This window comes from Dermacentor andersoni, chromosome 1 (assembly GCF_023375885.2).
Source record: "Dermacentor andersoni chromosome 1, qqDerAnde1_hic_scaffold, whole genome shotgun sequence".
In the NCBI taxonomy this organism is placed as follows: domain Eukaryota; kingdom Metazoa; phylum Arthropoda; class Arachnida; order Ixodida; family Ixodidae; genus Dermacentor; species Dermacentor andersoni.
In genome coordinates, this window is record NC_092814.1 from 267,770,955 (window position 1) to 267,786,623 (window position 15,669).

Sequence of the window (15,669 nt, forward strand, 5' to 3'; positions counted from 1 at the left end):
TATACTAATGTGTACAGAAGTTCAACGTGCGGGGAGAAAAAATGTAGTACCGAGGGGTGCAACGAGTAGAGGAAGCACAAAATGTGTATTACCGAGACCAAATAACGAGGCTTGTAACTTGAGGACATTAACGAGACCATTTAAGCGCGCTTGTCTTCCTATTTTCTTTGATCTAGTCTTTCGAATTTCGCTTCCTTGCTACGATTTTGACCCAGCTACTAAGACTAACTGAAACGCTAAATATGGCCACATTGGTGGTATAACCCACCAGTAAAGCCGGACTCGTGCAGCTACCGCTTATTTCAGAACTATAGGCACGCAGCCTGCCACCGGCAGAAGTGCTGCGCGCACGAGGAGCAATCGCGATAACACGGTGTGTCCCAGGCAGGCCGCGTTTTCGCTTCGTCCTCCTCCGCGCCACCCTATAGCCCCCTGCAGAGAGCCAGCAGTGCAGCGTTGCCGAGTAATTCTAATTAGTTGCGCCGGCGCTGGTCCGCGCCGCAGTCGCCGCCGCGTCGTTAATCAAACTAACCCCAGCATGCCGCCGATTGGCCGGGGCGGCGCGGGACTCGATGCCTCTGCGCCAACGTTGCTTCTCCACGAATTCGGCCGGTGGAACAAAGTTCACCTGCCTTTGCCTGTAATAGCTGGAGCGCTCGCAAGCCAGCCCATGATGAAACTACGCAACAGCGCCCACTTTGCTTATACCAAACGCGGCATGTGTTTCCTATAGAAAGCAGCACAGGCAAAAGCATAACCCCACTTATCACATAAACTTCAAAGCGAAGACACGACGAATATCACATATATGAAGTAAAAATATAGGCGGGAAAATTTCGCTTCATTTAACGTGAGTGTGTACTATATTTCTGGAAGCGTCTCGCGCTGAGGATGGGCGCCAGAGAACGACTACCTGCACATGGGGCTATGGAAAACTGCGCTGTGCCACATATGAGAGGAGATAAAAGCTTCGCCAAGCATTTATAGTGTTATCTAGCACGTAACGCGTGTAAGTCCAGAATGCTCGCACATACACAAAAAGTATATCCGTTCGGTATTTCAGCCACACAGCAAAGGAAGCAGTTGAACATATGAACCTGTCTTCTCAAGCGTAAGAATCTCACTAAGGCGCGCAAATATTGGCCTGCATGTCTGTTTCCTTTCCTGTGTGAACTACGCAAGTCTGGCACAGTTCACTCGCTCGGCGGCAGCACTGTTTTGCAAGCTCAATATTTAAGAGTCCGCTGTATATGACAAAGCTTTAAAGGGCGCACTCCATTCACGCATCTATTTACCCTGCAACTCACTTAGAGAAGATTAACACTTGATGACAGCGCTGCTCGCAGTGGCCAAAGGCCAAACCTCTCTATCTATCTCTCACCCACACCCACACACACACACGCGCGCCCGCCCACACGCACGCACGCACGCACGCACGCACGCACGCACGCACGCACGCACGCACGCACGCACGCGCGCGCACAGCTAATCCTCGTTCAACCGGACCAGAGCCATCACCTTAGCTGATGCTATCGCATGCTTCCTTTCTTTTCACTCGTCCACCTGCTTTCCTCCTTCATTTCGTTTTCCCGCTTCGATCGGGTCCTCACAAGAGCCTGCAGTGAGGGGCGCACGCCTTCGGCCCACCGGTAGCGGCGCGGTCAGATGCGAGTTAGCGCGGCCCGGTGGGCGGAGGAAAGAAACCGCAGCAAAGGAGCGGCCGCGAAGGAGCGCGCGCGACAAGCGCCGCGCGTGAACGCCAGAGGCGCGCTGCGTACCGCGCGCCCGCGCTCCCTAATTCAACTCATCAGGCCACGTCGCCTCCCCTTGCAGCCAGCCGGTCGCGCGAGGGTCAGTTTGGCGCCACCTTGCTAACCATTTCATCCCGTCCACGCCCACCTATAGTTTTTCCAACTCGCCTCCGTGCTTCTGGCCGGGTGCGCGGGCGGCCGCAGGTCGGCAACACTGTGTACGTGGTGTGAGCGAAAAGAGGGAGAACTCGACAAGGGGCGCTCCCTGCGCGAAAGGAAAAGGGAGTTGGAGGGTGGGAGTTCTCGCGGGCTTTGGCACACCGTCGGCAAGAACACGGAACTGGCTGTGGTAATTGGGGAGATGGGACGAGAGAACTTGGCGACGAGGGGAGGAGGCGCGGTCACACAGGAATTGGGGAGAAGCGGGTCCACTCCCTTTACCCGTGTGCGTAGAGGGCAGAAGGCGCCAGCGGCCCACAAAGCCACGCTGGCAGGCTCAGAGCGTAATTAATCAATTAGCAGTCGTTAACGATCTGAGCGACCGCGAACGGTCAGCACGTGGCATTCTGGGTCGGTGGTGGGGGGGGGTGGCTCTGGAAGAGGGGGAGAGATGTTTCACTCCTCGCCGATGCTTGGCCTTACGGAGGGCGCTGGCCCAGTGGAGCGCTTTCCCGGCCAGTGGATACTTTTTACTCTTTTCCTTACCTTATTTTTCTTCGTGTTGTTTTTCTGCTTAAACCTGTCGCGATCAACGGCTGACCTCACCCGCGGCTCAGCGATCAAAGTGATCAGCGGGACTGCCCGCCCTCTCCCCTCTTGGCGGATCGCGAACAGTATTTCGTTCGAGTGGTTTCTCTGCTGTGACCGATGGCAGGATTGAATTTGTAGCTCTGTGGCACCACTCTAGTGTCCGGGAGAACGGCTAAACTCGGAAACTCTGGGGTCGGAAAGAAGCAACAGGATCGACGAAAGGTGCTGGCAGCGGGAAAAAGCGTGTGAAGTCGTTAGAGAACTGTTACCCTTTTTCCTGCAGGAAAGGAAATAATAACAAGCGATACGTGTAAGCTCTAACGGCTTTGTTAGCTGCAGACCGCTGTTCGAACGAGACAGGAGCACTGGTACCCTTTTCAGAAATCGAGCGCCCTCGCACGTGTTACTTCGGTATCACAGGCACTTTCAATGGTCGTTGACTAAAGAAGTATTGAATTTGGTAGAGTGCCGATAAACGCTTACATCAAACTACAGGAATTCCCCAAATATTTGGTTCACTTGAGCTGCTCGCAAGGTCAGGCGCTGGCCAATTATGATGGCGAACGTGATTTTAGAGAACATGATAAAGAGGCCAGCCAATGACGTACAGCTATGACGAAGCAAAATCTTTGTGAATTCGGCTCCCTTTTCAGTAAGCGCTAGGGAACCGCGATTGAAATTCTTGATCGCCGATGAAAGCAACCTTTACAACCGCAATATTGCCAAGATATTGCTGTTTGTCGAACGAAATATGCCATTTTGTAATGTTTTTTGCATTCAAACTTGAAAACCACCCTAATGTTTTAGGTGTAGACAGCGCCAAGTGACAGGCATAGCATAACATAACTGCTCGTATTTCAAACATTGGAGTCAGGCAGCACTTTCGAGACAATCTGTAGGAGTTAATACGGTTAAAGGCCAGCTGTAGCGAATTTTCACTTTGGTAAAATTGTTATAAATGAGTCGTATATATATATATATATATATATCACTGAAGAAATCTTGACATAACCGCAAAGCTGGTAATCGTGTAGTTTTCTATTTAGCAGCCTTTAAACAGTACATAAGCAGACGACGCGTGCACCTGGTGGTTGTCGCTATGACGTAAGTACCAGCCCACCGTCTGCAAGATGTTTCAGCGCGCCGCGGGCAGCCGCGGGTGCCGCCTTATCTCGGAAGTCATGCCGAGAAGCCGCGCGTTCTAGGTCATGCGTCACTTCCAGCGAGCGGCAATGGCGGCGTTTTTCTCGGTTTCGGTATTAAAAACGGCTATTGTTGCGAGTTTCTCGGGACGCTACCGCTCGGATTTCAAACGTCAGATTTTTCAAGGAGGTTCCTCCGTGTCTAAACTATCCTAAACTAGGCTTGTTACGCGGTCAAAAATGTCGGCCTTTAAGCGTATTGACTCCTACAAATTGTCTCGAAAGTATATTTGACAGCAAATTCGAAGTTGCAGAAACTCTATCAGGCGCTTTTAGCGCGTAAAAGTATGCAACTTAGCCAGTATAAAAATTGGGGAAGACTTTCGAGATATTTTACTTTGATACTAAACTTGGTCTCGAAGGCCTAGCGTTACCGACGTTATCGTGACGTCATTACGCAACGCAAGATTTGATGGCGTTGTGTAGCAAAAAGGCTAAGTTGGATGACGTTACTCCACAAATTTTTGTTTAAGTAAAGCAAATAAGAATGTTAATTTTGCGCGTTTCTTGCGCCTTCGTTCGCGTGTGGCAGCCGTAGCGATCGCAGGGGACGAAGCGAGCCAATGTATCATGACGTCATAACGCATCCACCTCCTGGGTACTGAAACCAAAACTAGTTCGTATAAACGACCCTTGTAGTAAATTATGTTGGGCACTGTGACGCTTGGCAGTATTTTTTCCCTAGGTTTTCAGAAGTTCGGACCTTCGTTTAAAGAAAATAAAACGCCAAATCGAAAGTGTATCGCTATACTTAAGGGCCGTAGCGCACGAACGAAACCAGGAGCCGTATTTGATAATGACACTCTTGAATAGCGCTTTTTTCCCCCCTTTCATCAGTGACTCACACAATGCCGCATCTCCGCTATCACAATTGATTGGCAACTCGACGGGACGGATGACGCGTATATAAGAGAGTTAGACTAAGGAGATATACTTACAAAATACGTCCCCGCACCTATGAAATCGTGGCTTCGTAACTTTGATGACTGATTTTTACGCATCTCATGCAACGAATTTACAGCCAACTACTGTTAATTCACAATTAGTGTTTAGAATGTCTACGGCAGGAGCACTTTACGACAAAATATTTACAATCTCAATCAATATCTCAGCTTACCATTGCTTTGTTTGTGTGAATATGACTACTATAAAAGTCGTTCAGGTGACAGATGACGATAACAACTGCCTACTTTTTCGCCGTTTCTGTCCGTGTAAAAACCACGGGCTGAACTAACAAAGCCTTTTATTATTATTTTTATTGCACCCTAATTGCTCTGGGGAACTGGAGTAGAAGCCCGTCCGGTCTCTGTATGTAGTAAAGTTTTTCTACTACTACTACTACTGCTACTGCTACTACTACTTTAATGCGAATGGCATTCTTGGAACTGTCAAGCCAGTTTTCTTTTTTTCGGGCTACCTAGCTATCCCACCAAATATGTGTGCCGTTTTCAAAGCTAGTGCAGTCTAAAAAAGTGGGCCGTTCGCGTGGGCATGTGCGACTGGGCACGTGCCAGTGGCTACGTGCCAGGCTTCAATGAACCTCTTTGACGTCGACTTGGGCCACTGGCTATGCACTACTGGGTTTACGCAGACTTCACGGCGCCGCCGACAGAAGGTGCAGCGTGTCCAGAGGGTAACGCGAGAGAGGCGCCTGCGTAGGGTGGCTAGCAGGGCACGCCTCATACATGACGCATTCCGGCTGTTCGCATACTTAATGGCATAGTCATCGTGGATGAGTTGTGCCGGAATTTGTTTTTCATGTGCGCACACTGTAGCCATAGGAAGGGCTATCGGAGGAGTAGAGTAAAAACATTGTGGACCACACACTCTACACAAAGACGACGTCTGCAGCTGGCAAGAGGAGCGGCATATTTCTTCAGTGACAAAGACTTAACATATCTATAGGCAATATGTTCCAATATTCGATATCACGAGGGAAGAGGCTATGTGTAAGTCTAATATGGTTCTGGAATAAAAGCGTTGTAATATTCGCAGGGCGAACATTTATAGTAAAAGAAGGTTTGAAAAACGTAACGTAGTGTAAAGATGATCAGCTCTGAGTGTTAACTACAGTGTAAAGCCATTTGGCATTTGGCAGTGTAAAGCCACTACATGCAGGAAGAGTCGTGAAATTAAAAAAAAAACTCAGTGCCCTTCCACTCTGTGAAGAAGGATGACCAGCGAAGCTGTGTATGTGGGCCCCTTAATGGCGAATTGCACCTCCGTCGCGGGTCGGCCCGGCATTGCACTATCTTCGGGATTTTGTGTCTACACATGGACACGATCCTGGGGAACTAGCCCTTAACAGCTTCGCTTCGGGGGGAAAAAAAAGGAGAGTGAAAGAGAGAGAGAGAGGGACGGAGGGGGGAAAGAAGTCATTATCGCGAAGCTGTTCTTCTGAACAGATTCTAACTTCACGATGTCCAATTTCAAGTAAGGATTCCAGATTACCGAGCCATATTCTAGAATAGGACACACTATGTGTCTCATAGGTAAGCAGTTGGGTACAGCCTTAGGAGCTGAACGAAGCGTGAGTTGCAAATAACTGAGACGAGAGAGCACTTCAGCATACAGGTTGAATCAATATGCTTAGGCATTGACTAATCGCGCGTAAATGGAACACCCAGGTACTTACATTCAGACATTTTTTTGCAGGGAGGAACAACTATAAATGAGAGATGACCCTCAGACACGCGTTGAAAATGACTACAGACGTTTTTTTTAATTAATGCTAATTTGTCAACTATGGCACCGTTTGTAGGAGTTGTTAGTCATTGACTGACCGCCATCGCTTGTACCATGTTCGCTGCCACGCTTGACCAGGGAACCGTTCTAACGTATAACCGGTTTCCCGAGTCCACGGGCCAAGTAAAAAAAGTGATGTACAGTCAACCGCAAAAGTTTACGGGACGCAGGATCTGCCAAGAAGTTGAATTCTCGCGAAGCGTGGGCACACAGCCTCGAATTAAATGTTCCAGCATGTAGTAGCCTTCGTTACCTACACAGTGATTCATTAAATACGAAGTGTCATGCCTTAACAGTGCAAGAATTCACATTTGAAGAGGAAACCGCATCCCGCAAACTTTTGCTGTTGACTGTACGTACTAGCAAGCACGCCTACCTGCCTATCCTGTAGATTACATAGACTAACAAGATTTTTTTATTTTTCACATTGCTTCAGCGCGGACGCCTCGGCGCGAAAGTTGCCGTTGTTGGCGACTTTCGTTACTTAGGCTGGAATCTGCTGTTTACGCCCGCAGGTGGTAGTACCGCATATAAATACTTGTAACCTTCATTGAAAATTGTTCTTTTCCACCCTCGAAACACTTTATAATGCTCTCTTCTTTCCTTCTCTTTCTTCTCGCAGTCCCTGCGGTGGTGACCATGTTCTGTTACCACTGTCCAATAAGCAGCCTTGGTCCAAGGCCTCCTCCCCTGCCTTTCTCTGTTTACTCTCCGGGATCTCCATGTAAGTATGCGACTGCAGCAAGTGACGTGTGTTAGTTGTTAACTTTGTACGCTAGTGCATGACACTGATTAAAGAATTCCCGCGAACGCTGTGGGGCTTTGTTTTCAGCAACACTAACCATACGCTGCATATCATATTGACCGCAAATAAAGACGGGGACAGCGGAAGAGAACACAAAAACAACACGGGCGGTACCATACGCTGCTCACAAACGGAAGAGCACACGTTCCTAAATAATAAAAATTAAAGAACCCGGGAGGTGTACAGGAGTGAATGAGTCAGGAGCATGACAATTCAGAATCAGAAATTTTACACGACCCTTTACGTCCAACGAAGGCTGGCTTTTATAAAAACCATGTGACGAAGAGAACAAAAAGGTGTTAAGTAGATCGCAACAATTCAAACCCAGTGCTTTGTCTTTAATGCGAGAATATCACAGTTGCAGAACGGCAACTCCTCGTTCATCGCATAGGTCTCCGAAACGATGTCGCTACCCAATTCGACTGGACAGTAAGAGGCCAGCAATTTGTTAGCCCAGTGCGCTTCACGCCACTATGCGCAATTTGATCTGCGCTTTTGCGTGTTCTTATAGTAGGCCAGATGAGTGCATTAAGGTGCAATGCGTATGAGTGGGTCATTTCATACATCACCAATGTTATAAGAAGTAGCGCGCTACGCGTACGGCGAGGCAGATATATCTAGTACCCACTAAAGAACGTCTTTCATTATCTATAGTATGCACCGTCTTTCCATTCTTGACATTAAAGCTTCTTTTTCTTTATTTGTAATCCTCAGTTATCAAAAGTTGAAACATAAAGCGAAATGGTAGAAAGCACACAATACAAGTAAGCCTGTATCGAGTTGAAGCTCCTCAGGAAGACGGGCTGACCTTTTCATTGCTGGACTAGTACGTATATACGGTCAAAGTATATCCCTATATGACGTCTCACCTTTACATGTATGGTGCAGTGACAGGTGCTGTTAGCGAATAGTTATCCTGCAAAGATAGGAGCCGTTTCACTGACGTCGCTGCACCAGGCATACAATATGAAGACATCAAGTTCGACGAGACCGTGTAGAAGAAGAGAGGTTGGCGCATAAACTCGGTTCAACATTAACTTCAATGTAACTAGCCTTCAGTAACGTTACGACCACACAGAACTACAGGGAGTATTTTGAGATTGTTCGGGTGTTGCGACGCGAGCAATTTCTGGTCTAGGTTTACTTCTATGCTTTATCCCGCCAAAGATTTAAAATATTTTCGTATTACGAGGGCTTGAACTTCACATAACTTCTTTTGGACCTGTAAAGCCTATTTCACATGGAGTGAATTTGCTTCTGATTTCGCATTTGCGAATTTGCAGATGTGGCAAATGTGCCGTCAGTCCCTTCATGCGTGCGATTTTTGGATGTTGAGAGGTGCTGAACTTTATGAGAGTCGACCATGCGGCGTGAACAGGGAACCAATAACAACGCGGATCATCAGAAACGTTACTGCAGAAAACGTTATTATTTTTTTGATAGAGTAAAGAGTTCGAGCCCCTGCCTCCCCCCCCCCCCCCCCAAAGAAAAAAGCATTTCAAGGAAACAATCCGGCACCAGGGGCCCAAATTCACTAAACTTTATCATTCGTAACAACTATGCGGCAATTGACCAGCTGCCCTCTCCGATAACAAGTTAGATATCACTCTTTGCGGGCTCCTGTTCTGACGAAGCGCTCTAGCGTACAAAGCACTCTGCCAATACAAGCCCTAATTCCAGCTTGGTTTGTGGATGTAGCCGTGGATTATGAAATCTGTTAGTAATCGATGGTGTATATTATAACTGGAAGAAAAGAACGCTGACACTTCGTGTCAGTATAGGTATAAACTTTATCTAACGTTAATGTTCAAGAAAAAGTCTTCGGACAAGACAAAGACTGCAACAATGTCTTGTACTGAGATAGCGCGCACTCCTCGAGCCTATGTGTAACAAAAGAAAGTAAGAAAAAGAGAAAGGACATAAAATCAACGCATGAAGTTTACTGATAAGTTGGCAGGCTAATACGTGCCGTCTCGCGCTAAATGCGATGCTGAATCATTACAGAGACGTGGACGTGGGAATAACATATGTTTAATAGACGGCGATAGCTACAATATTACGAAGTGTAAGAAAAAAAAAAAAGACCAACCAAACAAGGCACTGAAAAGAACTAGAGAGGGAACACCGATCCTATACACAATCCTCGCGTCGCGAGAGCGACATCTTGTAAATCATGTTCTGTACGCTTTTCGTAACACCGATTCATTTTCATCGTGTTTGGTGTACGCAATGAACCTGCTGAGTAGCAGGCGCCGCCCGGCTAACAATGGCGCACGCTTCGTTCGGGAGCATTACGGCAAAGTATTCGTGGCTCTCGGCGCGGTGACAAATAGACAGTGCCCCGCAAAAGACACTGCCGGCGGCAGCTGCAAGCACGCTCCGGTGCACGTGTGTGTCTTTCTTTCGTTCTTTTTTCTTTCTTTGTTTAGTCAAGTTGCAAGCGTATGCTTGGAAGAAAGCAATTTGCTACTCCCGCGAAATATAAGAGCTGTAATGAGTACATTGACAATGAGGATCACAGCTTTTTCTGTGTTTGCCCATATCGTTTCCAACTCACAATGCATCACTCGCCGTTGCAGCCTTGTGTGGAATTGCTCGATGAGGAGCTGATAGCTCACGCAGCCTACATTCGAAGCACGCAAAAGAAGAAGGCGATTCCTTTCTTTCCATCCTTCTTTGTCTTCATCTCTCACTGTCATGGAGTATGAATTGGGTGCTGAAGGAAACAAAAAGTCTCAATCACAAAGACATTTTCTTTCCGGCAGCGCTCAATATTTCTCTAGAGAAATAAAGAAAGTATGAGAGTGCAAGCCAGCGGCTCTTCCGGCGATATCATTTTTTGCTCCTCCAGAACTTCAGTGTAGTACCCAAAATGCTAGTTGATCTGTGCAAACATTGACAGCGAGAAAACGAAACAAGTACAGTTTCTGCTGAGTTGCACCTCTACCGTTGACTGCGCACTGATGGTATAGACGGTGGTACGCGTGATTATAATTATCCGTCTATTTTATCTATCTGCTCCACCCATTCAGGTGTATTTTGTCCTGCTTTGCTAACAGAACTCATTTCCGCATTTATCGCTCAAGCGCGCACAAGCGGAAAAATATGATTCTTTCATTCGCTGTAACTCCTCGTAGATTCCTTTCAGGCACAAAGCCGCCATTCCCTTCATAGCTTTGCAAACAAAGCATGCGTCAACTTGCTCATTGAGAGAGAAATACTGCGACGCGCAATGTTTCAACTCGAATAAACAGCGCTGATCAGCGTTGTCTTTGTCAAGAACAAAATGGCGCATTTTCAGTTATCGTTTAATTAAGAAAACGTTCGCAATACATAAAGGATTAAGTGGGCTGCTACTAAAGCTGAAGTTCCTTGTTAGTCATCGACCTCAACAACTAACCGTTTTCTACCGCATAAATGTCAATACACTTTTCAGGAGGAATGGATAAGGTATTTTACGATAAGAATTAGAAACCTAACATTTAAAAAGAAAGAAAGTGGCGTTTATTTGCTTGAAGAACATTTCAATATTGTTCTCAGCTTGAGATACATTTTTTTAGGAACCACTCTCACTGAACGCAGTGAGTGTGGTTTTTTTCTGACTCTAAGCCACGGGTTCGGTAGCCTGCGGTCAACGCTAAAATAGCCAATTACTGCACAATGAGCTTCTAAACTGATTAAAAAAAAAAAAGAAGAACACGCAAAGTACACGGCTTATACCCCTGTCGCACGGCACGTGTAATGTCATTCGCTGCTAGTGAGATTACGTCTTAATGTCATTTTTTGATGCTTCTACACGAGCATCGTGAACGACATTCACAGCTAATGGCATTCCCCCATTGAATGAGGCTCCCGAACTCATGGAAGCACGGCTTGTATAATCTCGACAACAGGAGCTTGGCAAAAAATTGCGAAATTCATAGCTTGAAAGGAAACGTGATCGGAGTAAAGGTTCTCATAATTGCTGCTATGAACTTTTTAATAATATTACGACGTAAAGCACGACAGTTGAAGTAGGTTGTGCAGCTACATTCTAGTTCCCAGTCTCCGACTGGACGCTAGCGCCTCTTGTTGGCTATGTTAACAAACGCTCGTCTGTTTTTTTTTTTTTTTTCATTTCTGCGTATTGTTTTCAAAGGGGTGCCGCGATAAAGCCTATCCACAAACCACGGAAGCCAACTCTGCAGCTTCGTCAGTGGAGAATGAGAAGCCAAAAGCGCACTGGACCACCGGCGACGAGACGAGCGCGCGCTGCTGAAAGTGCGGGAAGACCACCTCGCCGATTTGCGCAGGGCGGAGCGCAAGCTGAAAGTATACATGTCGATTGCCGAGTCCCTGCGGGCGCAAGGTGCCGATAAACATCGCCATCAATTGCGAATGCCATCTTGAATACCCGTGCAGACAGGGAACGCAAGACCGCAATGACATTCGGTATGAAAGTCATTTACTGTGAATGACATTACACGGGCCGTGTGATAGAGGTACCAGTCACGCTTATAGATTAACATAAAGCCTTTTTTTTTTATTTACGCAGGTTGTTCATACGCGTGGGAGCTATTGTGATTATCAATCCACAGCTAACCTATATAGTGACTCCCTTGATTCTTTCCGCGCTAGCGATACAGTTGCTTGTAACTTCTGATCGAAGCAGTGAATATTGTGCAGTTTGATTGGCAGCGCATGTGCAATCAACACGGAACTCTGCCGAGCATAGCCCAACGCACATTTGCTCTTGCATATACTAGAGCTAGCGATCATCCCAGTGCGTCATGATTTCTTTCTTTTTTTTTTCAATTTTGTTTGAAGCTGAAATTCGGGAACTGGGCTATCTCGATGGGCGCGGAATGCGAAAGCACCCGTCTACTTAGATTTAGGTGCACGTTAAAAAACCCCAGGTGGTCCAAATTTCCGGAGTCCCCCACTCTGGCGTGTCTCATAATCAGATCTTGGTTTTGGCACATAAAACCCCATATTTTTTTTTTAAACTGCGCCATCCTTGGCTCCACCGCAATGAAGCAATGCTAATGTATAGAATCTGGACAGCAGCCACATTCATCTCTGTGTATACTAGGCTTTCAGTGACTGGGCGTGCCAGTCCTCCCTGCTCTTCCCCTCGTGCAGATACTGCAACCAAAAGGGAGACGCGGAGCAGTAAGTACATGGTATACCGCCGGTGCTTCTAATGAAAAGAAAGGGAGCTATTTGTTGGCGAAGCTGGCAAGAAGAGGATTTTCACATGCATGCGTGCAACATATACAGCGTTCCCAGAATGACCGCGCGTATTTGCGAAAGGATGGCGTCGTGCCTTTTTCGCGTTTTTTTTTACGCGTATATGAACACGTGCACGAGTGGCTTGTGTTTTCCACAGTGGCGCCCGGGCGCCGCTTGCCACCACTGGCTGCGAGGCTAACGCCGCACGCAGTAATAACCCAAGCAACGCCACCACCCTTCACTGCTCTGTTATGCTTGGCATCTTCGAATCCGTAACCGCGACTAACCAACAAACTGTGGAACAAACGAACACGCAGTCCGAGAAATACACGGCTCTGTCACAAGATTGCCTCAAGTTCGCTAAGCTTCTCGGCGTTGCGTGTCCGAGTCATCGCTGGAAAGAGAAATTACATTTGCATAGCAGGAGCACATGTGTACAATGCGAGCATAGCGACAAAAGATGGGTTTTCCTCTGTTTTTGGAATGCACCATTTGTTGGCGATGAACAAACAATAATAAGAAAAAGGACGCAAATTTGCAAACCTTCATCCACTTTCATTCCAGGTCCGATGTAAGCGTCAACAATCGGGTAGCTAGCTAGCTCTTCTTGTTCGAGCTCATACAGTCGCACGCCATGTACAAAATAAATATGAAGTTAACAAAAAAAGAAAAGAACGAAAAGAAAGAGCTAGAATCACATTTGCATGGTACATGCACAGAGGAGAAAAGTGGCTTCTCTCAACAAGGCTTCGCTACCCGTGCTCAAGCGAAGCCCATTATGGTGCCATATAAGCATGGGGTAAATATGTTTATGCCGTCGGCTCAGAGGGGGCGCCGAGGAATGCTGCTTCGCTACGCGGCTCCCTTGTACGCATATGCGACGGTAGCGGGCGGAACGGACGCCGGGTGGAAAGGCTCTTCGTTTCCACGACGCCCTGACGAGATTTGTCCTGAAATCTAGTTGTGCTTGCAGCAGGAAAGCGCCTGCTCTTTTCGCGGGATGTGAAAAGTCGGGACTTAAGAAAGGAATCGCATACACTCCGAGCAGCTCGGCAGGTGCGCCCACTGTCAGACTTCCGAGTCACCGCGGCTTCTCGCTGTGCGTATAGCGCCGCAGAAGTCGCCGAGACGCGCGCTGGAAAACGTCGGTGGGGCTATATTGCACTCTCGTATTAAATTTCTTATTCGGTTTTATTTCGCATTTGTTGATGGGGCGGCGCTGCTTCTGGTCTTATGCGTCGACTTCGAGAGCGATACTGAGAATAATGTATGCATACGCGGCCTCTTTATCTAAATGCATTTTATAATTTCTTGTTAACGAGCGCAGGCGATAGTGATCACGAGAGAGGTAGCATTCGTGCAGCCCTTATCCGCCGTCTGTGTGTTGACCTCCATTATATTTGTTCTCCCCCAACTTCCTTTTCTTTTGTCTTTGCCTCCGCATTCTTCGGGCTTTTTCCAGCTTCTTCGACGAGTGTTCGCTCATTACACAACGATAGCTCTTATGGGCTCACTCCCCTGGTCGTTCTGACGTCCGCTGGTGTACGCCGCCGTCCGTCGCTGGAATTCGTAAAGCCAATGATTCTCACTCATTGTGCCACTAAGGTTGCAACTTACGACCAATAGATTCGCAGTCTAGGATCCTATCCCTCAGCCACTCTGCCGACGCTATACAGCAGTGGAGAACCTGATCCTGGAGAGCGCGATCGCGCCAGAAGCTGCCATGACTGGCTAAAGCCTACACAACATCTGTGTACTGAATAGCGCTGGCATCTGGGCCTTCTTCGTGTTCTAGCACGTCGACTTCCCAGTTGTGCAGGCAGTCCTCATTTAAGTTTTCTTCTTCTACGTGCAATGAGAATGATTGCGAGCGTCCGCTTCGTCTTCTTTAGTGTTCTTCACTCTAGCGCTCCGCTCAGATATCATGTATACAGGATGGCGCCGAAGTCATCTTGTTTTCTTCAGGGATAGTGCCAGGCCTACTAATGGGATAACTCAAACATAAATTTGAGTAAAGCTGAACTAATCGAGCAGTTGGAAGCTAAAGGGTTGGTTTAGTAGAGACCAGTGGCTAAGTCCGGATGGGTAAGAGGAGGAAGAAGAGCTGACTCTTTTCAATTTACCAACAGGAGGCGCACTTTACGCAAATACACCATGCGAAATCCGTGACACACGGGCGAACTAAATTCCTTTAAAGTAAACCGTTTTCCGTTGCGCTGAAGTACCCCTTGCCAAATGGAGTTTCGCCACTGACAAACGGTATACGGCACAGTCTCCTTTACACGTTTCCAACAAGCGAAGCAGCAAAACACATGCATCTGTTTCTTTAAACTGAAACTGACAAAACGTTGAAAAATTGTGCATCTGGTCAACGTTAAGCAGAAAAAAAATAGACACAACATTAAACAGTGTTAACGTGAGCGTCGCCTCTGTACGGTTCGCTCAGCCCATGTCTCACTTGTTCAGACATCGCGATTTCTTGCGATTCAGCAGCTGGTTTTGTCTCCCCGTGCCGGAAAGAGCGTTGTGCAAACATGCCCTGTGTGCTGGTTGTTGGGATATGTTCGCCTGAACTGACAATAAATGTCGAGATAAAGAAAGTATACGGTGCCTTCTAAAGTATGAGAAAAAAAAAAAAAAACTAGAATCATGCGATTCACTCTGCCCCGTGTCAGCCGCATGTGGACGAAGCCATATAGAGCGACGAAGCTGCCGAAGGCCTATATAAGGCTACGGCGACAAACATAATCGTGGCACTGGCCACAACGGTTTGAGAGTATCGCTGCAGTAAATGTTCACTCCTAGACAAATAACGTAACTGTTAAGCACACAATCAGTTTTGCAAGCACTAAAATTATTCGTAAGGCACCACTCTATTTTGTCATGTTTTCTCTTGTTGAAGAGTTGCGCACTATGATACACCGTTAGACCCATAAAGGAGTTCAGATATCGCCCTTTCCTCGGGGGACTTTTAAAAAAAAAGAAGATACTCCTTAGTCGTGTGTCCCTCCACGTGAACTCCTTTCTAGCGGATGTCCCCTAGTCCGAAAGCCTTTGAAGTAAACGCCTTTCTTTTACGCTGATCACGACGCGTTGCCTGCAACGATCGCGACACTTTTTTTTATTTCCAATAGCTCAAAGGCCCCCGAGGGCTCTTTACATGAGGGGTGGGCGCGTACAGACATAGACGAGTTCTTCAACGATG

General features: G+C 47.2%; 1 protein-coding gene across 1 annotated transcript in view; it reads left to right on the top strand.

Annotated features, from left to right (window-relative positions):
- The window catches only part of LOC126548307 (uncharacterized), an 88,736-nt gene that overhangs the window by 46,665 nt on the left and 26,402 nt on the right, over positions 1-15,669 (top strand). Inside the window, exon 2 of the mRNA XM_055063129.2 lies at positions 7,071-7,172. Within this exon, the coding sequence (XP_054919104.1) occupies positions 7,088-7,172 (85 nt within the window). The 5' untranslated portion in view covers positions 7,071-7,087. The remainder of the gene's footprint in view (positions 1-7,070; positions 7,173-15,669) is intronic.